The sequence below is a fragment of the Vicugna pacos genome, chromosome 11, assembly GCF_048564905.1.
Source record: "Vicugna pacos chromosome 11, VicPac4, whole genome shotgun sequence".
In the NCBI taxonomy this organism is placed as follows: domain Eukaryota; kingdom Metazoa; phylum Chordata; class Mammalia; order Artiodactyla; family Camelidae; genus Vicugna; species Vicugna pacos.
This window is the reverse complement of record NC_132997.1, coordinates 60,720,591-60,748,332: the sequence shown is the minus strand read 5'-3', so window position 1 is coordinate 60,748,332 and position 27,742 is coordinate 60,720,591. Positions and strand designations below refer to the sequence as shown.

At 39.8% G+C, this 27,742-nt stretch overlaps 1 protein-coding gene across 5 annotated transcripts in view; it reads left to right on the top strand.

The window, feature by feature from the left end:
- BICC1 (BicC family RNA binding protein 1) overlaps window positions 1–27,742 on the top strand; it is a 330,629-nt gene that overhangs the window by 138,880 nt on the left and 164,007 nt on the right. For all 5 annotated transcript variants that reach the window (XM_072971490.1, XM_072971491.1, XM_031682483.2 and 2 more), the window contains one exon: window positions 22,725–22,771. In XM_072971490.1, the coding sequence (XP_072827591.1) occupies window positions 22,725–22,771 (47 nt within the window). The remainder of the gene's footprint in view (window positions 1–22,724; window positions 22,772–27,742) is intronic.

Below are 27,742 nucleotides of genomic sequence, written 5' to 3'. Positions count from 1 at the left end.
CTGCCTGAAATACAAAGCGTAGAAGATCTGCACAGATTTCCTGCTCTCACATGTCACATAATAGATATAGACACACACATGCAGTACACACATAGAGACACTACACACTATGTGTATATGCAAGTACATATGCAGGCATAGAAGCATGCAGTTGCATAGAAACATGTGTACCTTGTTTGGCACTGTGTGTGTGTAAATCAGTGAGCTCACGGAATTGGCTTCAGTGACTTCTCTGGCCAGGTTTGCCCACTCCTCTGTGAGAGAGACACGGGGATCTGCCAGTTAGCCTGCTCCCAGCTATGGGTTTTATTTCCGTGTCTTGTGCAGAAGATGTTACCACGGTGGCGTAATTAAGACCTCATAAATATTGAGTGCCACACGGCTCATGTATAATTTGCACATCATGAATATTTAGTGCCTCAGGTGCCTCATGCATATTTACAGCCTTACGAATATTACCTGCCTTTTGTATATTTAGTGCTTCATGAATTTTTAGGTGCCTTTTGGTCCTTCCATCCCTTTCTGTGTTTGCACACAAATGTTCAGCTTACTTTGTCACGTCTCATTACTTATTATGCTTACACGTTTGAGGCGTTTCATTTATCCATCTATTTTTCCTGTGTCATTGAGCTGAATTTTCTGCCCTATTGATAAGAATTGAATTTTCTGAAACAATACAGCAGGTGTACATTACAGATGGCAGGTTATGAAGTTCCCTGAGCCTCATGCCCAGAAGCTTCAGGTAAAGGAAGAAATATTTCCCATAGTCAAAATTTCAGATCAATATTGTGAAGTTTGTGGATGGAGATAGTAATGCTGTTTGAAACACTTTTTTGTCCTCAGGATTTTGAATTTGATCTTAGTTTTATTTCTGTGTTGTAAACATTTTTAATATAGTTATGAATCAAAGTTATAGTGTTTGAAAGTGTTATTTTGTAAGATAAAGTGTCGGACTAATGCCAGTAGGTTTTGCGTGGCTAAGAAGCTCCATTTCATTTTGACCAAGAGCCATGTCTTCATGAAGCTCCTGGCTTTTGAGTAAATCTGGGAGCGTGTTTAAGGTTAGCAGGAATCGGTAGGATTGTTTGCATTTTTCTGTCTTGTGGAAAGTAGTTCATTCCTTTCATTAATAACCGGTCAGGAAGGGGCCTAGAGTTTTGTTTCTTGTCTGCCATTTTCAGGGAGAGTCTCACGTAGATGGTTCGAGGAAGTACCTTTGAACAGACACCCCAGCCACCCGACGTGTACTACCTGGAGAAGTGGTTTCTGGCTGTCTACCGGGAAGTGGTTGCAGACAGTGGAAGGGCTTTTCCAGTGTGACTCAAAGAGGATAAACTTGGATAAATTGGGGGATCATACAAAAAATACACATACTGTAAATATTTATACCCTTAAAATATAAATATACTTTGACTTTTGTTGTTGTTGTTATAGGGCCAAGGCATTTTCTGAATATGAAGGATTATAAATAGTCACATTTTTCAGGATTATTTATTTGACAGACATTTGGGAACAGATGCAGCTGGTGGGAGTGGAGCTGCCCTGGGGTGTGTGTGTGTGTGTGTGTTTATCTTGGCAGCCTCGAGGGTTCAGGGCCATCTTGGGCATCAGTCACTTCACTTTGTAGGAGAGCAGGGAGAATGTCGGTGATGTGGAAGGTGACCAGGAAACCTGCTTCTATTGGTTTTGACATCTTCAGTTCTCTTTTATCTCTAACCTGAATTTCAAGCTGAGCGTCTCTGCTCCGAATCAGTGACAGAGCAGGTAAGAAAGGTATCTCTTGTGTTGGAGCCTCTCCTTTGTGGCATTCTGGAGCCGTTGAAGCAGGCAGGGCCTGAGCAATGTTCTCCAGCGGACCCAGCTCCCCACGCAGGGCCCTCCCTCCCAGGGAGGGCGTGATATCCGGTGGGCACACCGTGGTCTGGGCACCTCATGTCTCCCGGGTGGTGAGAGCAGATCCCATGACTCTGACGTTACTGTGAATATACAGACATAGCTCTCGTCCACTGCTGAGTGCTTCTCTGGACTCAGCACTCTGACTGGAGGAGCACATCCCATCCCCATGATGGATGGCAGAGCAGGCGCTGGCGGTGTCCCGCCCATACCCCATCCACTCACAGCACCAGGTAGGGGGGGCCAGTGGCTTGGTTTGCCTGTGCCTGAGGGCTTTCCTGGGAGCTGGACGTGGAGCTAAAACTGGCTGATGAGTTGGTCTCTCAGGCCCCTGAGGGCACTGCAGGGTTTGCTCACGGCAGAAGCTGGCCTCCCCCAGTGACAGGCTAGGGTAGGGAGGTGAATGCCCGCCTCTGAGCCTCTCGGGGAGCAGCACGGTGATGTCTCTCTGAGAGGTCCCCACGGAGGGGACCCCTCACACACCCGTACACTTCCTTCTTTCCTGCTTCATTTTCCCTCCTCCCCTGGAATCAACTTCTGCATCATTTACTTTCACTCAGGTACTTGTCACGGAATCTGCTGGGAGAATCCAGTCAAAAGCATAATGACCAGGAGCCGTTTCTGCCCTCATTTAACAGAAGGGGAGACTGAGGTGCAGGGAGGTGAAGTCACTTTGCTCAGCATCATTCAGGGGACACATGGTCAAGCTAGTAATGAACTTTCTGTTACTGCGTAGTGCGCGGATTCTGCTTTGTCCATCCTCGCCCATTTGCAGTTATTTCCAGAAAATCTAACATTTTATTCACATGGAATTAACGGTAAGCAGCCATCCATCCAGTGGGATTGCGGATGGTATGATATTTATTATTTTATCTCTGCTCCCTTTATTTTTGGAGGATTGAGCGTGGAGCAGAAACCTCCTCTCAGAGGGTTTGGGGTGTTTTCACTAAGGAGAAATCCGTCTTCTATACAGAGCTTCCCAGGTCAGCGGAGTTGCTGACTAAGGACGCAGTGCTGATCCTTGCCCTCGTGACGCTCAGTCTGGCCTTGGCTGGAAGGAGGACGTTGACTGACGTCTCTGGCGGGGTTGAATGTAAACGGCCTGCTTGTGCTGAGCACTTGTGTCTGCTGCTCTTGGCTCTCACCCTTCAGCTCTCTCTCTATGAAGTGACTCATTATAAGGAAGTCCGTTAGAAACAAATCTCCCCTGTGTTGGAGCATCTCTTAAAATTTCTCTTTAATTAAAGAATTTTGGTGCTTTTCAGTTCTAGTTACTGCCAAGAAGCGTAGTGTGTGCATTGAGGGAGACGGATAATTATGGTACTTCAATTTCTTGTAAAGATGGATGCTTTGGAAAATGGGTGTATTTCCCCCTTGTTTGAAAGAAGGAACCTTGGGAACTTAAAAACTTAAAAAAAAAAAAAAGCTTTCACTGTAGACCTACAACCTAACTGAAAGTGACTCCCTATGTGAGCATGTCAGTTTCTTTCCCATTGTTCTCAATCCCTCATAGTTTCATAGGTTCTTTAGATTATCTGTTGAAAAAAAGGCAACTGCCTGGCAGATGGTCCACAGGAACGAAATGAGATTGTGCAGAAGTGTGGAATATAACCATATGCCCATGTTTAGGAGTCAGTGGGAAATATTTTACTATAAAAAAGACATGAAAGAATTTTGCTTTTGTGAAGCCAGTCTTTGACCATAAGGGCTCACTTGCCTTCTCTAGTCTGTTCATCCTTTCTCCAAGTGCACTGCTGCCTTTCCTCAAAGATCTAAACAGATACTCCCCAGTTTTGGGAAATATGCCCTATTAGTCACATCTGGATCCGCGTTTTCCAGCTTCACATCTGCCTCACATCCTGTGCTCTGAAGTGCCACAGACGCGCGGGCTTGTTCACGTTGCGTTAGGTACTGCTGAGTCGTGGGAAGACGAGAAATGCTGGGAAGGACTAAACCCGGTGTGGGTGTGATTTGGGGGCCTCTTCCCTCGGCAAGACTGGAAAGCATTCATTCCTTCTGTTGTGGCATAGTAAGAAGTACAGGATGTTAAGCTTAACTGGCGGGGAGGTTGTAAGGTGCAGTGAGAAAACGATATTGTCCTAGGTGCTCTGATTCTTCTTGTACGTAGTTCTGTCTCTAGGCTGTGCAACCAAGTATCACAGGTTTGATACCTACATAAAAAATCGTGCTCAGCCATGTTTCTCAGGATGAGGTGGTGATGGCTATTTTTCTGTAACACATAGAGCATAGTTGCCGGGATGTGAAAACCTTTGCATTCTCTCCATACCTTTTATAATTTTATACATGTGACTTCATGATATCCTTAACTTCTCCGTAGAGTGAAAGTTTCCACAGAATATTTTGTTAGGGGAAAAATATCCTCTAATAAATACCTCATTCATTATATTAATGGGTCTTATCTGGACACAGTTCTTTTTTCAGGTGTCATGATGAGAAATACATGCAGTAGTGTGGCTATTATTTTGGTTACAATCAGGATAATATTCTTTGTCCTCTCTTTCGTTGTTCATTTTTAGTTTTGTGTGTGGCGGAGAAGGTTGGGGACAGATTTTGAATCACTATCATTAGAGAATAGTCTGCATGGTTGAAAATAGTTGATTTTCCTTCCTAATTCCTTAAAATAAGTTTTGAAAAAACTCTTTTTCATTTTTGTTTTACTTACCTGTCCTCTTCCTCCCCTGTTATCTCCACCTTGGAGAGGGTTGGATCCAGTGTCTATTGCTTCATCAAAGATCATCTCCATTTAAAAATTCAGAGACCGATTTCCCTCCATTTCAGGGTAGAAGGGGGACGAATAAAGGAGACTTTTTTTTTCCTTCCGATGGGAGTATTTCTTCATAAACTGTAACCACCTGAGTATCTCCCAAATGACATTCTTGCTTGAACCAGTGCAAGACAATGAAAGACATTTGATTGTCTTTCACAAAGTCTAGTAGAACAGGGATGGGAGGGAACACTGGTGCTTCTTTGCTTTGTGATTCCTTACATTTTTGGAAGTTCTTCAGGCAAAGATTGCTCAAGAATTGCTTCAAGATGCATCTAGGGAGGCTCAGCATAGTCTTTGCTAAGTGCTTGGGGTGAGCTTTTTGCTCCTCCCTTTGTGTGCATTGTCTCTGCTGGTGAGTGTGAGGGGGGTTTCTCTGGTTCGTCCAGCAGTGCTATTTTGAGAAGCTGACTTCTGGCCCTTGCTGCTGTAACAGGCACATCACATGGCACCCCATTCTTTGAGATCATTTTTGTTGGCTTGTGATGGTGCTTGTAAAAGGTGCTTATTTGGAAGGCCCACAGCTGTAGCGTTCTGCTTATAGCCACCGAGTAGGTACAGTTAAGCTAAATGCCTTGTACCCAGGGAGTCTGTGTGGATTCAGGGCCGGGGACCAGAAGGTCAAGGCTGTCTCTGAATCAGCGCGGTGGGAGGAGCTTGGCAGGACCTGCTGGAAGGCAAGCATCCTAGCTTGGGTAGACATTTGAAGAATTTGGGCAAGATGTATTCTTTTGTGCATTCCTTTTGACTTTGTTAATCTTAAAATATTCTTAAAATATTTGGAAGTTTAGATTCTATTGGGTTTAGTTAGCTGTATGAGTAAACACAAATTCATAAAGTCCTTATTTTCTCAAAGGAGACAATTTAAAAAATGAATAGACTTATGATAAACACTTATGTGGTTTTTACTTTTATGTTATGTGTGTGTCTATATTTTGGGGGAGATCATTTTCAGTGTACCCTATTTATATCTCAAGAAAATTTTGGGGAGTAAAATACATATAATACTATAATATAGTGATCATATTCTTTCCTAGCATGCACATTTTGGCCATTTAATGAATGGCCCTAGTTTTTGTGTGTATACTAAAAGAATAATAGTTGTAATCAGTATTGTACATACAATTTTATGACCCATTTACAAATCATGCCTTATTTTATTTGTTTTTTTTACTGGATAGTTAATCATTTCTCTCTTACTGCTTCACCTTTTGCAAATCATCAAAACTGTCTTTTCAGATAACCTTAAAATGTTTGAATCAGTGCCTGTGTGTGTATCTTCCCAGCTCTCATATTGCTTTTTCCATGCCCTTTGCTTATTTATAAATATTTTTTAAATGAACATATTTATGCCAATAGTTTTTCCTTTTTACTTCATGCTTTGGATTATATTCTTAGGATTTAGTCTCCTAGAAATAGAATTACTGCATAAAATACATGGAAATTATAGATACTCTTTATATAGATCAAATTACTTTCTAAAATGATATACACACATTTGCATTTCCCTGGGCACTGTATCCTTACTGGTGCTTGCAGTATTACTGAATTTCATGGTTATTATAGTTACATAAATTATAAAACTTTTACTTAATTGAGATAAAGTCTTTACATGCTCTGGGAAAATATACCATTAAAAAAACAAAAGGATGCATTCAGGTATTGTATCTGGCCCATTACATACCAAGAATTTATTTTCAAAACATTCTGAAATGAACCTAAACAGATTTAGCAAAATTGGAAAGATAATCTAGAGAATTTTTACACTTTAAAAATTAGGATAGGTGCTTTAAGTGTGAACATCTAGAACTTGACAGAGCACTGCCAGCTGTCAACCCCAGGCTGGAAGAGAAATTTTCATTACCTTTTTAGAAAAGCTTGAATATTTTGAGACTGGTGAATAATCTAGGCCTAAGACATTTAAGTTCCTTGAATGTAAGAAAAACGAGCTTTAACTTTCCAAAGTAAACAGAGTACCAGAAAACTGCTGAGAATATAGAACTGTTCAAGGAAACGAATATATCCAGGCCCACTGTGCTATTACAGCAGATTCATTTTAATTGAGATAGAATGTGGTCCTTAACCAAAGTTACAGTTCTGGGAATAAGAATAAAGCTATGACTTAGAATATGACCACCACGTTTGCATCATAAATATACGCACATATTTTATGAAAGGAAATCGAGGTACTGATACCGGTCGTTAACTTTTATCCTAGGCCAAAGACTATTACCTTAAAATTACTCTTCAAGCATTGTTTGAGATGAAAACCACATTTAAAGGTGGTTTTCTGCCTACTGATGAAAAACGAATTCATGTTAACAAACCAAGGACCTTAAATGGAATAAATTATAATCAGATGTTAGATTTCAATCAGCTTTAACAAAAACAAATGATTCCTTTCATAAATGAGAATTGATGGCTTAGCCTGAAAGAGTTTATCTTTTTTCAAACTAAATGTCTCAAGAGGAGGGGATCTGCTTAATTTCCTAAAAGTAGGCTTGTGATTTATCAGCAGCAAACTGCTGAGTTTAAGAAATAAGAGCTCCCCTAAATGTTTTCTTAGGCATTCTGAATGAGGATGCCTTGATCTGTAGTAACTTGATTATGCAAAGCCACATTTTACAGAAGGTTGAGTTGTGTGGCTGGCCGCAGAAGCAGGACCTGCGGAGATGGTGGTTCAGAGCCCCTCTGAATGAGTACCTTTGCTGTCTTCCTTTTGCATACCTGCACTCATTCCATAACCCTGTGGATTATAGACCTGGTCCTCTTGAGTGGAGGAAGACGTCCTCCGGGACTACCGGACACCTGCTGACTGTCATAGTATTTACACTTCCTCTTGTGAGATGTGTCAGGCCGTGTTGGTTCAACAGGCCTTGAGTACAGCAGGTTTAGAAAGAGGAGGAAATGGTTTTAGTAATAAAATATAACTCTATGACCGCTTCTGCTGTTCTTTAGTTAGTCCTGCAAAGCAGCTTCTCTGGGCTGTAATGAATTACGCTACATACCCAGAGCACTGGCGTGACCTTAATGCGAAGAATGACTTACGTTATCAGATGTAAACCTTTCACCTGTCTCATAATAATTGTATTTCTCTGTAGTCCTGGGGTTAAGGTGAAATGTGCAGAAGATGGCAGTGGGGGCAGCTGGCCAGGATATTAGGAAACCAATCTGATGGAGAGTTTGGAAACAAAAAGCATCCATGTCACCATGTGATTTTGGTGATGTCACAGTGCTTGAGGCTTCACTGTTTGTTAGAACTATCTGGCATGTTTATTAAAATGCAGATTTTGGGGTACCCATAGCAATTAAGATTCTGTAGAATCTGAGGGTGGGGCCCCAAAATATGATTTTTTTCGTGAGCACCCTTCTCCCCTAGTGTGTCTTCAAGTTGCTATGCTTACAGTCCACTGGGATGTTAGAAAGCCCTTGTCCAACTGCTTTGTTTGCTTAAGCAAATCTATCTCATTTGAGCTAGTGGGACCGTCCAATGAAAAAAGATAAGTTTTGTGATATAGTTAAATTTATTGACAACTTAAAAGATGACAGAAAGGTCAGGTGAATGCATTGCCCACTTGGTAGTTCACAGGTTAATTCTGTGGAGAAAGTGATAGTACCTAGACAGTATGTTGACAGAGATGGAGTCCTCCTTGCAGTGAAAATTACAGTCTTCCATCAGGAGTGGGAGGTCAGTAACATTCTATTGGTACAATTTCTATACTCATAAAGGAAATCAATAGAAGAGTGGACAATAAGGCACGCATTTAGTCCTGGATCCAACATGCAAGTAATATTAAATATCGCCGGTATTAGGTAGGCCAGTGGAATTTTTCTTAATAATGGTCTTCAGATAAGTTCAGATCTGTCTGTTGTGTGCAAAGGCCTCTCTCCTTTCTTGACAGCTACAGGCATTCTCTGCCCTGCTGCCTTTCCATTTGGCCTTTTTCTGCTTCTGCCTTCCGACAGGAGTCTGCACTGCCGAGAAGACTTCAGAGCACAAGGGCTCTTCCAGTCTGCTGCCCCTTGAGTGGTTCACTTAATGTCACCGTTATCCCGCAGCATTCCTAGTAGTAGAAGAACCCTCAGGTCTTGCTGCTGCGGTCTTGAAGGCTGCATTGATCAGCTACCATTTTCTTTTTGTTGTTGTTGTTTCATAATCTGATATTTAGACCACTCAACTTTAGTCAGAATCTTTTAAAATGAAATGTAAGTGTACAGCCTCTAAGATCAAGATAAAAAAATTAAAAGCATGATTTCTATCTTTACATATCATGGAAGAGCATTAGCTCTGCTTTGTACTTACCAAATGTAGTTATAATGGTCTTAGGCCAAATGATCACACTTGCCCTTTGTATTCTTTCTGTGTCCAGAGTACTGAAATTGTCTGGTACGTTAAAAATGATCATCAAATAATACATATACACAGTTTAAAAATGAAATTGTATAAAAGGCTTATTAGGAAACCATAGTACCCTTTCCTACAATATCATGTACTATTCCTTAGTTGCAGTTGCTTTTTACTCTTTGAGCTATTTCTTCTAGTATTTTCTCCATTTTCTTGATTATTTTTATTGCTTTCTCTTGATTCATTTATTTCAGACATATTCTACTGAACTCTTCTGTGTTAGAAATGGTTTAGTTGTCTACTTTTCTCCTCCCCTCCCTTCCCAATAAAGATAGGTCGCAAGTTTTAGTTAAATCAGTATTTAGTCTTTATATTATATTATTTATCTGCTGCTGTTCCCTGACAAACCCAGGAGTATACAGAGATTTCATTTCCTCCTTTGCTAGAATTTTGTTTTCCCTGGAGTTAATGATTGCCTTGTTTTTTCCCCCTCAAGCTTAATATTCTTTATACCTATTACAAACTCTTCCCACACCCTATATGTCCTCCCAGTGTAATTTTCCACATGGTCAAGGTGTCAGATGATTAATCAGTTACTCCACTCCTCCCCCACCCCAACAACCTTCCTCCTGAAGCTAGTTGTTCTGCTTCTTCCTTTACCATTTGCCTTCTGTTCTGGGTGTGCAGCTGTCATCTTGGAATGGTCCTACCATCTAAGGAATTATTTTCACTTCCATCTTGGAATCCCCCCCCATCTGTCTTTAACTCTCAATTTCCTATATTTGGGAAAGTCTCTCACTTCCTTGGCTGAGTTCCTCATTTTGGTAGCATGCAACTTCTTATAGTGCCAGGAACTAGTAGGGAAATAATTTTTTGAAAATGTCACTGTATTCTTCGACTTAATTGAAGGTTTAGCCACGTAAAGAATTTGGGGTTGAAAATTTCCCTTAGAATTTGACTTTTACTCCATTATCACATGGCTTCCTATGGCATGAATGTGAATTCTGATACCATTATAATTGCCTGTGACTTGTTCTAGTCTCTCTGGAAGATTTAAAGATGCTTTTATTCCAGATGTGAAATTTCAGTAGGCTATGCCTTGATATGGGTAATTTTTAATTCATTTAGCTAGATATTTAGTTGGCTTTATCAATAAAAACCAATTTTTTTAATTCTGAAAAACTTCTGGGCTAAAGCATTACTGAAGAGAAAGAAAGAGGCTGGAGGAATAATTCTCCCAGACTTCAGACAATACTATAGAGCTACAGTCATCAAGACAGCATGGTATTGGTACCAAAACAGACATATAGACCAATGCAACAGAATAGAGAGCCCAGAAATGAACCCACAAACTTTTGGTCAACTCATCTTCGACAAAGGAGGCAAGAATGTACAATGGAATAAAGACAGTCTCTTCAGCAAATGGTGTTGGGAAAACTGGACAGCAGCATGTAAATCAGTGAAGCTAGAACACACCCTTACACCATATACAAAAATCAACTCAAAATGGATTAAAGACTTAAACATAAGACAAGATACAATAAACCTCCTAGAGGAAAACATTGGCAAAACATTATCTGACATACATTTCAAAAATTTTCTCCTAGAAGAAATAAAAGCAAGAATAAACAAATGGGACCTAATGAAACTTACAAGCTTCTGCAGAGCAAAGGAAACCAGAAATAAAACAAGAAGAAAACCTATGGAATGGGAGAAAATTTTTGCAAGTGAAACCGACAAAGGCTTGATCTCCAAAATATATAAGCAGCTCATACGACTCAATAAGGAAAAAATAAACAACCCAATCCAAAAATGGGCAGAAGACCTAAATAAGCAACTCTCCAAGGAAGACATACAAATGATCAAAAAGCACATGAAAAAATGTTCAGTATCACTAATTATCAGAGAAATGCAAATCAAAACTACAATGGGGTATCACCTCACACCAGTCAGAATGGCCGTCATTCAAAAATCCAAAAATGACAAATGCTGGAGAGGCTGTGGAGAAAGGGGAACCCTCCTACACTGCTGGTGGGAATGCAGTTTGGTGCAGCCACTGTGGAAAACAGTGTGGAGATTCCTCAAAAGACTAGGAATAGACTTACCATATGACCCAGGAATCCCACTCCTGGGCTTGTACCCAGAAGGAACCCTACTTCAGGATGACACCTGCACCCCAATGTTCATAGCAGCACTATTTACAATAGCCAAAACATGGAAACAGCCTAAATGTCCATCAACAGGTGACTGGATAAAGAAGTAGTGGTATATTTATACAATGGAATACTACTCAGCCATAAAAACCGACAACATAATGCCAGTTGCAGCAACATGGATGATCCTAGAGAATGTCATTCTAAGTGAAGTAAGCCAGAAAGAGAAAGAAAAATACCATACGAGATCGCTCATATGTAGAATCTAAAAAACAAAAACAAACAAAAACAAAGCATAAATACAGGACAGAAATAGACTCATGGACAGAGAATACAGACTTGTGGTTACCGGGGGTGGGGGGTAGAGGGTGGGAAGGGATAGACTGGGATTTCAAAATTGTAGAATAGATAAACAAGATTACACTGTATAGCACAGGGAAATATACACAAAATGTTATGATAAATCACAGAGAAAAAAATGTGACAATGAGTGTGTATATGTCCAGAAATGACTGAAAAATTGTGCTGAACACTGGAATTTGACACAACACTGTAAAATGATTATGAATCAATAAAAAATGTAAAACAAAAAACTTCTGGGTTTTTTTTTTTTGATATTTTCACTCCAGTTTATATTCTGTGTTCTCTTCTTCTGGAGAATTTGATTAGTTGGTTTTGGACTCTTGGATTGGCCTTCTTAAAAAAAGAAATATTTTATCTTTCCTCCTTTATTTTATATACATATGTCATCTTATTTCCTTTCCAGGAGATTTAAAATTTTTTCTAAATCTTGGATAGAAGTGTATTATTTTTGTTATATTTTTAGTTTACTAGATTTTTTTCTTATTCTCTAAATATTCTCCTTTTAAAAATATTGTCCCATTTTGGGAGTGCATTACTTTTCCTTCTCATTTTGATAATACTGTAGGCTTAAAAAAATTCCCCATTCTCCTTCCTCTGTCTTCCCCTGTTCCCCACCCTGTCCTTACTGTCGTCTCCTCCTTCATCTTCCTCCTCCTCCTCCCCTAATCCTCCCTTCCTCTTCTACCCTTCTCCTTTCTTCTCCCTGTCCTACTCCTCTTTTCCCTTCTTCTGCTTCATCTCCTCCTCCCCACTTTCTTTCTGTCATTTTGTTTTGCTTTTGTTCATATTTTAGAGTGAGGCTCTAAAACCTTATCTGCTTTGGTGGGATTTGTTGACAGGTAGTCCTCACCAACCAGAGAATGACCTTGTATGCTGATACTTTGCAAGGTGAATAACTGCTCTGTGGCCATCTTACCACAGTGCAGTCCTCGGCACATAGAGCAGTGCAGCAGCTGTGGACTGGAATTAGAGTATGCTGCGCTAGAATCGGACATGTGGAGTACCCAGGAGCAAATTTTAACCCTGAGTAGGAGCAGCTGTTGTAGTTTTCATGGCAGTGCGTGGCCTTTGAGTAAGTCTAAGCCATTGATGGTTCAGAGAGAAGAGGTAGAGATAATGTGCTATTTAGAAGATCATTTACTGAAGAAAGGATGTTTCAAAAAGAAACACCCTACCAGCATTGCTCAACTAAGGGTATTGGCATTATGGGTGGGACAGTTCTTTGTTTACCTGGACTTTTTGTGACTGCCCTGGATGCTAAATGTCCATCTTCATCACTGCCCCATCTTGTGACGACAGCAACGGAAAACACCCATGTATTTCCAAACACTCCTCTGGGGAGTATTGCCTCCTCTGGTAAAGAATCTCTGTGAGCCAACTTGGGAAAGTCACGTCCCCGGTCACTGGGGAGCTCCCTGTCCTCTCTGCCGTCCTGCACCTACAACTCCTTTTAGGAACAGGTGCTATTTTAAGGGCTCTGAAGCATATAAAAGGGAAACTGAAGTTTTAGACAGACAGACAAGGGTGTTCACAGCATTCTGCCTGCCATGTCTTTTCCACATCACCTCATGTCTCTTCTCTCTCTCCCCTTATTAAACAGTCTGCTCAGAAGCTCCATACTGTATTCATATTTTGAATTCCTATTACCTGTGACTCTTATATGTATAATGTTCAACTTTTCAGAGTCTTGTCATTTTTTATTATTGGTCTCAAAGAACTTACAGTCTTCCTGGTAAGTTCTTTGAGACCAAAGTTATGAGCTTTCATTTATTAAGTTCTTATAGAGTGCTTATTTGCATATTTTAGAGGTGAAGATAGAGCCTTCGGGAGGCTGGATGACTTGCCGTTACACTGCTAGTAACTGGTAAACCTGGAGTTGAACCTAGTTTTTTCTGATGCCACAGCTTCTATCTCCTCTCTCTTTGCCTCAGGTGCTAAATAAGTAGTGTTTAAGTGAATCAATAAATGAGCCTTTCAGCATTAAGATGATTGGAGTAGCCCCGATGAAAGCAAGCCCACCTTTGCGCTCTCCCGTCCCTGTGCCCACTCTGGTGGAGAGAGTAACAAATAGTTCACTCTGCCGCAGATTTTCTGCGTATACCTGAACTTTAAACATGCCTGGAACACATTTGGTTCTGATTTAAAAACCAGTTGGCGTGCTCCATTGCCATGTTATTACAAACACAAAAGAAATATAAACTTCATTCCATTAAATAACCATCCACATAAACTCTTAAATAGTTTTGGGTTGGGACAAAGCTGGATATTAAGGAAATGGTTATTAATGTTGTATGTTTTACTCAAACTACTCTAATTCTTTAACCCTCCCACCACCTCTCCAGACACCAACCAACCTTTTTCTTTTTTCCCCTCAAAATGTTTCCCAGGAGGTTGAAACAGATAACAGCTTTGATTTCGAGCTGCCGACGCCCACTATTTGGAAGTATTCCTTGTTTTCAGTCCTTTGTAGCCTGTCACAGTGCTCTCTGCTTGGATCTTTTCAAACCTCTTTGGGTCACAGCAAAGCAAGTTATTATCCCCCGTGGTATAGCACTGTGAAATGGAAGCGTAATGTGAGCCACAATGTAATTTAAAATTTTACAACCATATAAACAAGAAACAAAACAGGTGAGATTAATTTTAATTTAATTTTCTTTGACCCAGTATATAAAAATATTATTTCAACATATAATAAAAAATTATTAATGAGATTTTTACTTTTTTTTTGTATTGTCTTTGAAATCCACTGTGTTTTGTAGTCTTGTAGCATGTCTGGATTCAGACTGTAGCCACGTTTCAAGTGCTCAGTAGCCACAAGTGGCCAGTGGTTATTGTTTTGGACAACACAGCTCTCTGGCAAGACCAACGTGAGCTACATAAAGGCTATGAACATCCTTTAGCTTTTGATAAAGCTAGAAGAGTATTGATTAAAAAAAAGTAAACTAATATTATGTAATACTCCAAAGTTGTCAAATAGTGCTTATGACCACAGGCTGAACTAAATGGTGCTTCAGAGATTGCTTACTTAAGAGAAATAGGGTTTATCCCTATCAAATTATCTAGGACATATTTCACAGAACTAGAACAAATCATAATAAAATTTATATGGAAACACAAAAGACCTAGAATTGCCAAAGCATTACTGAAGAGAAAGAAAGAGGCTGGAGGAATAACTCTCCCAAACTTCAGACAATACTATAGAGCTACAGTAATCAAAACAGCATGGTATTGGTACAAAAACAGACATATGAACCAATGGAACAGAATAGAGAGCCCAGAAATGAACCCTCAAACTTTTGGTCAACTAATCTTCGACAAAGGAGGCAAGAATATACAATGGAATAAAGACAGTCTCTTCAGCAAATGGTGTTGGGAACACTGGACAGCAGCATGTAAATCAGTGAAGCTAGGACACTCCCTTACACCATACACAAAAATAAACTCAAAATGGATCAAAGACTTAAGGATAAGACAAGATACAATAAACCTCCTAGAAGAAAATATAGGCAGAACATTATCTGACATATCTCAAAAATGTTCTCCTGGGACAGTCTACCCAAGCAATAGAAATAAAAGCAAGAATAAACAAATGAAACCTAATGAAACTTACTAGCTTCTGCACAGCAAAGGAAACCGTAAGTAAAACAAAATGACAACCTACAGAATGGGAGAAAATTTTTGCAAGTGAAACTGACAAAGGCTTGATCTCCAGAGTATATAAGCAGTTCATATGACTTAATAAGAAAAAAATAAACAACTCAATCCAAAAATGGGCAGAAGACCTAAATAAGCAATTCTCCAAAGAAGAAATACAAATGATCAATAGACACATGAAAAAATGCTCAGTATCACTAATTATTAGAGAAATGCAGTTCAAAACTATGATGAGATATCACCTCACACCAGTCAGAATGGCCATCATTCAAAAGTCCACAAATGACAAATGCTGGAGAGGCTGTGGAGAAAAGGGAACCTTCCTACACTGCTGGTGGGAATGCAGTTTGGTGCAGCCACTGTGGAAAACAGTATGGAGATTCCTCAAAAGACTAGGAATAGAGTTATCATATGACCCAGGAATCCCGCTCTTGGGCATATACCCAGAAGGAACCCTACTTCAAATAGACACTTGCACCCCAGTGTTCATAGCAGCACTATTTACAATAGCCAAGACATGGAGACAGCCTAAATGTCCATCAACAGATGACTGGATAAAGAAGTGGTGGTATACTTATACAATGGAATACTACTCAGCCATAAAAACTTACAACATAATGCCATTTGCAGCAACATGGATGTTCCTGTAGAATGTCATTCTAAGTGAAGTAAGCCAGAAAGAGAAAGAAAAATACCATGTGAGATCGCTCATATGTGGAATCTAAAAAAAAAAAAAAACCCAAAAAACATAAATAGAAAACAGAAATAGACTCATAGACATAGAATACAAACTTGTGATTGCCAAGATGGGAGTGGGAAGGGATAGACTGGGAGTTCAAAATTTGTGAATACTGACAGGCGTATGTAGAATAGATAAACAAGATTATACTGTATAGCACAGGGAAATATATACAAGATCTTGTAGTAGCTCACAGCGAAAAAACAATGTGGCAATGTATATATGTATATTCATGTGTAACTGAAAAATTGTGCTGTACACTGGAATTTGACACAACATTGTAAAATGACTATAACGCAATAAAAAATGTTAAAAAAAAAAGAGAAATAGGGTTTGAAAGCAAGACACTTGACATGACCAAAGTTTCTGTTAATCAGTTGGACTGAGAGTCCATTGACATACATTAAGATCATCAGCCCACAAGGAAGTCTTCATTGTCAGGCCAATAAATTTGAAGTCTGAATAAACTGTTAGCCAGGGTTACTTGAAGACTTCAAGTTTGCTTGAAGCAATGAATCATATAACTTAGATGTTCTCAGATTTTTGTTAAGTTCGTTTTCCTGCATTTGACAGCAACAGATGCTTTCTGAAACTAAAGCCCGTAGATTAGAGAACGCTGGCCTTTGCTGGAGGCTACTCTGTGCCCTGAGTGTGCCAGGGCCACCACTGTCTTAGATTGTCTCTTGCATTAGACTGTTGGCAGAGCTTTGTTGCCCTGAGAGATTTAACGTGAAAAAAAAAAAAATCCCCTGCAATCCGAGTTTTGAGAGATGTGTAGTCTGCAAAGGACTTAACTTAGAGTTAGCAGATGTAAACTTTAGAGAGGCAGCAGTGGCCTCCGTTGTTAGAAGAGATGAGGGCTCCTCTCCTCACTCCATCATCTTTGTCATTCCTATTAGTTCTGTTGAAAATTTGGTGGGAAAGGAAATTTTTAAAAAGTAGCTGCCATGGATGTCTTGGATGATTGGTGTAGTTCATACTCTTTGCCCAAATTATCATAGAAAATCCATCCCTTTTCTTTCAGACTCTTAGCCATTGAGCCCTTTTAGAATGTGGTAAATTAATAAGGTGTTATCTGTTTTTTTTCTTTTTTCCTGTTTCATTTAATGTGACCTTTCAGTAAAAAATGGCTTTCTTTTAAAACTACAATTTATTATTGATATATAATTAGAAATATATGGTAAAATCATTCTCTTTTGATTCCTGCCTTTTAGAGAGCATCTCTTTCTTTCTTTTGGGTAGCTATTAAATTTGGATGTGAATCACAGAGAGTTTCCAAATACTGGATTGTTTAGTGTTTTCAGCTGTGAAGTTTCTTACCCTGGGTGTAAGATGGTAAAACTTCCTTACTGAGAGTTAAGTTGCACATAATCAGTACTTCAGTCTAGAAAGTGCCAAGTTAAGTAAGGCCTATGATGTTCCGTATTTGGTGTGATTTTATTGACTTTTATCTGTAGCTGATATTACATGATTCATTTGTCTCCTTAGTTAGCTTATATCCACATGTACCTTCAGATTTTTGCCATATTGTCTCATACACTGGGCTGAAAATGAGGCTGTGGTAAACTTGTAAAGGTAAAAAACTTGGTTCACTCTCTAATAGGAAGAACAATTTCAAATGATTTTTACTTGATTTTTCACCCTAATTAAAGGCTATTAAAAGCTATTTATTTAAACTTTTTAAAGTTACTCTGAAAAATGCAAAGGAGGAACCGATAAATGACCGAATAATTCATCCACTCGAATAAGACTTGTTAATATTTTGATGTTTATCCTGTAAGTCTTTTTAAATCTAGCATAAACATTGTATGTATATGCACACATGTATTTACATACGTAAATACAGAATTGATCATTTTGTACGTCTTGTTTTATAGCCCTTTTTAAGAATTTATTGCATTTTTGGACTTGGGAATTTTTTTAACTGGAAAAATAAAACAGTATTTAAGGAAAAAGCCTGAAGCTGAAGAAAACCATCCTGAAATATCCAGCCACTACTAAGATAAAAAATTATTTTTATTTTTGTCTGTTTCTTGTTGGTTTTTCTTAGTAGGCGTACATGACTCTTTTTTCAGAGTGGCTGAGTTTGATTTGTTCTCAGTGGACTCTGGGAAGCAGTGAGGGAGTTTTAGGAGAGACAGGGTCTGAAAATCCTCACACTTACTGTGATACACAACCTTCCGATGACACTGTTTTCTACTGGAGTTTAAACTTGGGAGATGTTCTTCAGTTGGTTAGAGTATTTGAATGATTTTAATTGTGAATCGAAGAACCTTTAAAATTGACTTAATGTCCACTATTTCTGCATTTAGTTCTCAGAGCTATGCATGCCAGTCCAGAGTTTAGATACGATTCATGAACGTAAGTTCTCTGGGGGTATACAGAAACTGCATCTTCTACAGCTCCTGCTGATTCCTCTCTCAGTAGAATTGGCCAAATTGTAGGGAAGTTTTCTGAAAACAGTAATATATGAGTAAAATATATGGTATAGCTCTTTTAGCATGTAGATTAAGTTGATACATTAAGTGAATGTTTAAAAAAAAACTGTTAGTAAAATATTTTTGCAGGCAAATCAGACTAGCTAAATGGTTACATTTATCTTACAGGTGCCCTTAAGATACAGCAGCCTTCTTAGTTATAAATGTGCTACAGTTAGGTTCTGTGGGGGGGGGGGGGAAAGCGAGGAATGCCCTGAATCTTTATAGATTTGAAGAATTACTTCTCAATTTTTTTTATAATTTGAATTTATTTTTTCTTGCTCAAATTTCACAAAGGTGAAAAAACTCATTGCTTTTCAAAGGAATGTTTAAACATATTCCATACTATATTTTAAATATGAAATACATAGCCCTTGTGTTTTTTTATTTGGCTGCATAAAGCATCAGATGTTATAGTGGAAAAGCATTTCAGAATGAAAAGGATATTTAAACAAGTTTCCATATGCCCGGTGAAGAATTTAAAATTGAGCTCTTCCCCCCCTCTTTTTAATTCAGTAATTAACTAAACTTGCCCTGTAGTTGGAGGGACTGTAATAGTTTACACCTGTTTCAACTTTGGCTGTTTTTATTGGCTGGGGCTTTTGCCATCCCATATTTCTTGCGAAGCAAAAATATGAAATAAAATATAGCAGAGCATTGGAGAAATTATAATAAACATAAAAAATGAATTGTTCAGCTTAAAATGTGAAATGCTTACCTGCACAATCCACAAAGCCAGGTTTCAGTAGTATTGAAGTAATTTATTCTTGGAGTTCTGTGTCGTGAAAATAAAGACAGTTGCTTTCATTGGCAGGAATAACCCAGGGTTTTTTTTATAATTAGACGATTAAATTTTGGAACATCAAGGCAGAAGGCATATTGTAAAGACAGAGAAAGCCTGCTAAATCATCCTGTGTGTGCGTTCATGTTACTGTGAATAAAAAACCTGAGGGTGTGTCAGTGTGTAAGAGAGTGAAGACTCCGTAGAACTGTTGTACCACAGAAGAGAGTCAGCCTTCAAAGGTCAGGGCGTGCCGCGATGGCAGGCATGGGTTGGCTCATTTCCCAGGCAGCGTTTCCCCCTCCAAACGTAATGAAGAGAAAACCATTGGGTCAAGATAGTATCATATCATGTTTTTTCTTGCAGTCTAACTTTCAGAGGGTCCCCCAGAAGCACTCTTTATCCTTCAGTCCTGACGTTAGTTGCTGAGCTCTGGTGTTGGGTAAAGAGTAAGATGACTAGCTTCTTAGTGCATTGTCCAGAGTAAGAGGAGCTAAATTAAATTTCTGGTAAGTTTTAATTTGGATAGAGTTGTGACTGTAACAAGATCTTTGGGAAAATTGTCTCTAGAACTGAACTTTAACTCTTGATTCACCTCACTAGTTGGATGGCTGTGCCTGTATGAACCAAGGTTGCAAGTTGAATGAAGGCAAGGCCTTGCCTGTTTTGATTCACCAGCAGCTGGTGAGAGACCGAGCTGCTCTTTTCCTTTCTGGGTCTGTCAGATGAACATCTTAAATACCTGAGTTTACACGGAGAGAGAAATATTCTGCAAACCTCCTCCCCTCACTCTCTCGTTTCTTCAGGAGTTTATATTTTAATACCGAGGAGTTTAAAGTAAGTTTGAGAACTGGCCCCTCAAATGTGAGCACAGGAGGACCCCTCTTTGCAGAGGGGAGAGAATGATTTTGGTGAAGTGTTGCTCTCTCTTAATTGACTTCTTTGGTCTTGACAGCGTTGCTTGTGTGGGGTCTGTAAAAGTCATGTGGGAGACCCAGCAACCTGGCTCAGTTCTGGAAAGCAATACGAGGCGTGCCGTGAGGACACTCCCAGCACAGGGCCGCTGACCGGGCCTCCCCATGGTCTGCACCTGACACAGTGGCTGACCGGGAGCCCAGCCAGGGGCTGTTCCCAGGTGTTTGCGGGCTTGGAAATGGACACATCTCAGGATTTAGGGGAAAATCGGGCCCAGATTTGGAGTTTCTTGTACACTTGGACTTAAAAGAGCCCCAGGTTTTTGGTGCCAATGAGAGTGCCATCTCTGACTCCTCAGATTGTAAGGTTGCTAAAAAAAAATGCAGGTATTTGGTTAAATTTTAGATGTTTTTTTCTGGGAATACAGTTATAATTTGGGTCTAAGTAAGGCAGTGTCCCCTTTTTTATTCATCCAGGGATTGAAAGGCCATTCTATGAAGTCTGTTTAGCTGGACTTGGCATGAAGGGGCATTTCAAGGTTGTGACATAATGTGCTTGCCATGAGGAAAATAAGTGTCCTAAAAGAAGTTTCTGTAATAAAATGTAATCGTCTCATGAAATTAAAACTGAGAGATTCTAAGTGGTGAAGCAGCCCCCTGTGGGTGAAGGGGGTGCTCATCTGCCTTGCTCGATAGGCCTTGGAAAACATCTTTGTAAACTTCATTTTAAGGAAGAGTTCCCTCCACGTCACTACAATTTTTTTCCCAATCTTTGTGCCCTGGTATGCAGTCTTCATTGCCAAGCAATTGTGTCATTGAGCAGGGGCTCCCTTTAAACTATTTTAAAACGGAGATAAAGATAGCCCAAGAGGTGACTGGGTTGAAGTGCCCCCAAGGCTTTTGTGTCATTAGGTCTGGGGGCTGACCTACTATCTTGCTGGCCCCTCTGGCTGGGATCAGCCATGTTTGCCAATTTATTTAGGAAGAGTGAGCTTTGCTTTTTTGGTTCAAAATTGCTTTTTATGTTCTTTCAAAAGCTTTAGTGTTGGCGTCTTTCCAAGTCAGAGTGAAAAATTAATAATTTGTAGAGTTAACTACAAAGAGTCTGTGTAAACGCGTGATTCACATGCTCACATCAGTGTCTCTGCTCAGTTCATGCTGTTGATGGTGTGGTGTTTGTGTAAAAAGTACAGTTAAAATTATTAGTTTCATTATGGTGCTGTAACAAATCACCACAATTACAGGGCTTACAGCAACGTAAACTTATTTTCTTGCAGTTCTGGAGGTCAGAACGCAGAAATGCACTTTACTGGGCTCTGTCAAGGTATTGGCAGGAGCACACTTTGTCCAAATGCTCCAGGGGAGAATCCGTTTCCTTGCTTCTCCCAGCTGCTGAAGGCCACCTATATTCCTTGGCTTGTGGCCGCGTCCTCTGCCTTCAAAGCCAGCAGGGTAGCTTCTCTGTATCTTTCTCCACTCTGACCCCTTTCCTTTTATGAATTGAGATTTTAATACTTATTATTTTCAGAGCAGAGAGAATTTCTTGGAGTTTTCAGTTCTCTACTTAATGGGAAGATCTGCCACACCTCTTGGGTCTTTAATAATTTTAGCGAGTGCCCTTGTGCATACACACACACGCGCGCGTGTGTGCACCCACATGTATGTGCAGTGCCCCTTGATGATATTGCCCAGCAGGTGCTTGGGCTGCCATGGTCTTCCAGATTTCAGTCTCCAGGAGTTCTTGCTCCAGCTCATTTCTCCAGTTAGCCACTCTTCCACCCGGGGCCTGAAGCTGACACTTGGTGTCTGCCTTCTGAAAAGTGCAGTTTGAGGCTGTTGCAAGCAAAATGCTGTCAGCTCTTTGCCCCCTCTCTCCTTTTAGTCAAATTTCCCACCCCTCCCCACAGATTAAAGAAAAAATGTTCACAGAGTTGTAAAAGTTTTGAACATACAGAACTGGGTTTGTCCTTTATTTGTAGGCTACCATTTAGATATAAAAACAAATATTCAAACACAATGACCTTTCAGTTAAACTCACATGAAATTTTGTTGTCTGTTCCCCTCATCAGTACTTTTTAGTCCTCATGTTCCCTCTCTTTGTAAATGTTGAATAAAGGATTGGGTTAAAGTAGTATATGATGCCAGCCGAAATCCGAGTAGATTATATAGTCATTGCAAAGCATAAAACTTAAACAGCTCCTAGCAGGCCTTGTTAGATAAGCCGTCATTTTAAAAGGCAACCTCATGCCTGGGGCTGATTACAGACAGGAAGTGCTCACAGCACTACCGCTGAATATATAATGCATTGTTCATGTATGTAGTTGCTTAACAATCAGGGGACAATGTTACTTTCATCCATGTGTGAAAATAGACATTTGAAGGCTTTCAGACAGAAAAAGGGGGGTGAAGTTATTCAAGATGTCTAGCTGATTGGATTAGTGCATTATGCTTAGCAATGTTGCATCACAGATGAGGCCTGTAATAAGCTTGCGCTGGGCTTTGGGAGAGCAAGGCTCGGGTCTTGTTTACCTTTGTATTCCCATGCCTGATACTCGAGAGTGTTTTGAATGCATAGGCTGAAAAATGAAACTATTTTAAATGTATACATTTTTATTTACAGCTGCTGCTGAAGGAAAAGGCAAAAGTGGGGAAGACTTTTTTCAAAAGGTAAGTTGCTTTTTACTCCTACCTTGGTGATAATTAAGGAGAAATATACCTGTCTGAGTTGCTCCAGCAGAGGCCCCTGAGAGCTCCCCTTCCATTTGAAAGGGCGGGGAATAGGTTTCAGTAAGCTAGCTGGAGCTGCTGGTGGGGGCAAGGAAAGGGCGGCAGGCTGTTTAGGACTTAGGCTCCTTCTGGGCAAATGTAATCAAGTTTTTGCTTGGAGGTAAGGAGGCCTTGAGGGCTGCCAGATGTGCTGCCTAGATCATCCCCCTTTCCTGCTGCCGCCCGCTTCCCCCTTCCCCAAACACCTGCCTGACTTGGGTGGTGGAAAGAAGGGGTCACTCACAGCCTCTTCATTTCTTTCTGGTCAGCACGACCGTGAGCGAGTTAAATATAATCGACAGAAGATGCACCGTTAGACTTGCTTGCTCACGCTTGGTAACCATGTCCACTGTGTCCCTTGCTGCCCTCTCTAAGTTCTGACCCTCCGTGAAACCAGGCTGGCCAGTCATAAATGGAAATAGGAGTGGAGCTGATTGAAGATGAGACACTGTGAGGAGAAGTTGATTAATTCTAGTTAGCTGTGTTTTAAAATAAGTGTGTATGTAAGGGAAGATGCCTGTCCTTTCAAAGAAATGGACTCGAGTTAATTTTCTTCTTTCCTTTGTTCACTGGAATTCATTAGATTTGTGTGTTTGTTGTTGGGATCCAGAAAGCATGTGTGTAGGGGCAAGCGTGCAGGTGTCCTAGAGTGAAATGTAGCAATTATGGATGAGGCTAAATATCACTGTAGAGGGTTATCGAGCTTTTGGAAAATACCTGTGAGGCCCAGATGTGGCTTTTACAAGCCTCTTCATCCTCTTGCCTTCTGTGTGACCTGCTTTTTTTGGGGAGGGGTCAACTTCATCCTTCATCTGCATTTTCTTCCAGAGATATTAAAAGTGAATATTTTCAGATCTGATACTGGTATTGGCATTTCTTCATTCTGAAAGTACTTAACCACCTGCTGCATGCAACATGCTGGAAAGACCTGAGTGAGCAAGGCATAGTCCCTGCCCTAAAGGAGTCAGTCTGGTGTTTGATGATGCAGTCACTTAAATAGCAGGAAAGTCTGGGGCCATAGAGGATTAAGTACTTGACTGGGACTTGAGATTAAAAAGGACTTCTTGAGGTCTTTAGAAGAGTAAAATTTAGCTGAGTGAAGAAGTGGGCTTGGGTGGGTTGGAAGGGCAATCTAGGGGAAAAAACAGAAAAGAAGAAGGCTCAGAGGTGGAAGAACTCGCGCAGCTCTCACACGTCAAGTACCTGGCTGGCACATGACATCTGAGGGGTTCATGGTGCAAGGTGAGGTGCACTATCCTGTAAGATCAAATACCTTCTTTATGTGGGCTGCCTTTTCTAAAGAGATTTCAGTGTTAAAAACTTAAACATACTGTGCCGGCCAAGTAGAATGTGCCAGACCACAGTTTTCCACCCCTGCTTTTTAGGTTTATGCTGTTGAAGTTTGTGTCCTGTGCCCGAAGCCTTTTTCATTGGCATTATCTGCCACTGGTTAATATCCAACTTGTATTCAATCCTTGGGCGATTCAGAATACTCTGCTTTTAGCTGGGGCAGGCTTGCCGCAAGGGGAAGAAAAGAGAGGACAAATAGCAGAAGTCACGGATTTGCCTTGGGTTGCCTGGGATGGTACAAATACATGCGATCTGTGGAGGGTTTTAAAAAATTTTCTTAAACTTACAAAGAGATGTGAAAAGCAGATTGCTCAGCTTTGTGTGACTCAGACTTTTAAAAAGCTGAATCAAAACACAGTGTATGTGGTTATAAAGGACCTTCATTCTTGGAAGATTTGCTAATATTTATCACTCTTTGTGGAGGCATATATACATTCCAGCAGTTTAAATGGAAACACATGTTTGAATCCAGAAACATGTGTCTGTCCCACAAACTGAGTTGAAATCATGGATTCTGTTCTTGGTCACAGGTTAATGAGGTTTCTGAATAACTAAATGGGAGTACTTTTCTTCTCATTTTCTTCTCTAGTTCAGTAAAGACTGTCTTCCTGATTGACAAGTGTCCATATAGGATTTGGATATTTACTCTGGAAAAAAGCCATGTAACTTAATACAAGGCAAATATCCCCAATTTCTGGAAAGTAATTTTTAGTGTTTTGACCAGACAGAAGTAGACATTATGGTTCATCTGCAGTAGAGTGAAGGAATGGAGAAGTATGGGATTGTCCTCCAGAAACTTTCTTCTAGTCTCACATCTACCAATGAAAAATAATGGCATTTTGGGGAAACATTGAGAAACAAAAAATAAACCACATTGCTAGTCATTAGCATCTTTGAAATAAACTTTCTTCTCCCAGGGAAATGCAAATATAATGGTTCTATATGCTTATTACTAGATTTTGTTTTTTTGGTTTTGACTTTTGGGTGTGTATCACAAACCAAAATCAAAATCTCTCTTGAGCTGAGTTTAAAATTTGACTCTCCTGACTTTAAAAACATCTGAGTCTGAAAGGATACCTCTCAGATTCATACTGGCTCTCCCTAAAGAGGGGATTGGAGGAGAAGTGTGAGATTTTTATATGTTACTTTTTTTTGGTACCATCAAAATATATGTAAAATGATAACAATATGATTATATTAAAGTAATCATTCCCATTAATAATTTTGAAATTAAAAATAAAGGAAAAATTTAAATATCTTTAAGAATAAGAACTGGTAGATTTCTACAAAGAGTCAAAATTGCAGTTTAACAGCTACTGAGATAATTAAATACATTGTCTCAGATTTGGAGCTATGCTAGTAGTTGCTCAGTTTACTCTACCCTTACACTTCTCCCACAGAGTCACAGTTACTGTTTCTTTCAGAGATTAGCCCCGATTTTCTGTGTACTGATCTATTGTATGTGTTTAAAATGTTTCATTTCCACTGCTACTCTGTTAGGATAAAAGACCAACTTATTGTAGCAGGCGAGCCATACAGTATAGTGCCTTGAGGAAAAGTTATTTATTTTACTTCCATGTAACATTCTAAGGAGAATGTTCCTGCTTGGTGGGTGGCGTCGTGCCCTGCTGCCAGTTAGAGACCAGACCCCTTCTAAGACATAGCTCTGCTGTTCCTTAAGGCATGGAAGTCACCTCTGTGTCTGAAGCCGGGTCATCACCATGTCGGAATGTGAGCTGGTGAGAAAGAGGGAGAGACGATGGAGGGAAGTGTGCCACGGTCTGAAGGCCCAGGCCTGGGTCTGGCACGTGTCACTTACTCTCACATTCCATTGGAGAAAACTTATTTATGTGGCCTTACATAACTGCAGTAATAAGGGTGCGAGGAGGAGCATACGGAGGAAATACTGATTTTGCAAGCATTATCTACCAAAAGACAGATTGGTAGGAAAAAAGTACATGGGGTCGAAGTGTAATGTCTCTGCATGCTATGCTTCAAAACCTTTTGTATTAATTTTTAGGGCTGCTGTAAAAATGTACCAGAATTCCAGCGGCTTAAACAACAAAAACTGGTTGTCCCACAGTCCTGGAGGCTAGAAGTCCGAGGTCAGGGTGTGGACAGGGCTGGTTCCTTCTGAGGCTGTGAGGGAGAAGCTGTTCCACACCTCTGTTCTAGCCCCTGGAGGTTGGCTTACCATCTTTGGCATTCCTGGCTTGTAGAGGCATCACCCCAATCTCGATCTTCTTCACCTGGTGTCTCCCTGTGAGTCTCTCTCTGCCCAAATTTCCTCTTTTTATAAGGACACCAGTTGCATTGGATTAGGGCTCACCCTAATGATCTTATCTTAATAATTACATCTGCAGGGACCTCATTTCCAAATAAGGTCACGTTTGAAAGTACTGCCGGTTAAGATTTCCACACATGAGTTTTGGGGGACACAATTCAACCTGTGGTAGCTTTTAATGGGCGAAATGATTTTGTAGAAAATTTACTGTAATTAGAAAAATTTGGCAAATTTGTAAATGTCATTATCATGTTTTGATGCTCAATTTGATCTGTGGATTTTAACTTCCTAGTCATTTAAACCAAATTTTCCTTATTACAAGTCATTTTTAAGTTGTCTGTAACCAGTGTATAATTAACACGCAGGAAAGAGAAAAAAAATCTACATAGTCATGTCACCTTTGAAAGACAACTACCATTTATACACCCTTAGTCCTTTTTTCTGTGTCTATTAAAAATGTATATAAAGTGCTTTTTAATGTTCTCTAATTGGCTGATGGCATTACAAATTAGACTGTTTGCACTGGATGCATCCCAAATATTTTTCTATGTTAAAACTTTGCAAGTTCTCCAGTTATTGTAATTTTCATCCTTTGGATCTAACTGTACTTACAAAAGGAGAGAATGGATACAACTTTATCGATATTCTCTCTAGTTCTTTGTCCACTTCTCATGGCAACTTTAATTGAAACACATGGAAATGATCTGCCAGAATTTTTACAGTCCTTTGGGCCGTTGTTCATGGCTTACTCACTGTCTGTCCTGTTTCCTTTTAATCTGTTCTTTTTTTCTTTCTCTTGTGAAATGACTATGGCTAGATCTTGGAGGGGAAAATGTGTTACAGTATATTAGGTGGGGATGAGTAAAGTGATTGTATTACAAATGTGAGTCATCAAAGCAAAATGCTTTACGAATGCTGAATCCCAGTGGCTGAAGAAGACAAAATCCAGTCAACATCATAACTGATAAAAGCCAAGTTTTCCACTGCATTGAGTTATATAAATAATTTCTTCACAAAGTACGTATCACATATTTTAAATGTAGGGGGATTTTATGTTCTCAAAATGTGTCAGTTTAGGAAACTGACCTATAAGCTGTGGCTTTTCGGAAGGGCCATCAGTAAGACTCATATAAATAAGATACTGTTTGGTGGTTTATGTGGTATATTTTTATTACCCTCAAACTCATCCTTTTTAGGCAAACAGATTACTTTTGTCATTTTGGAAGTTGCATGTGTCG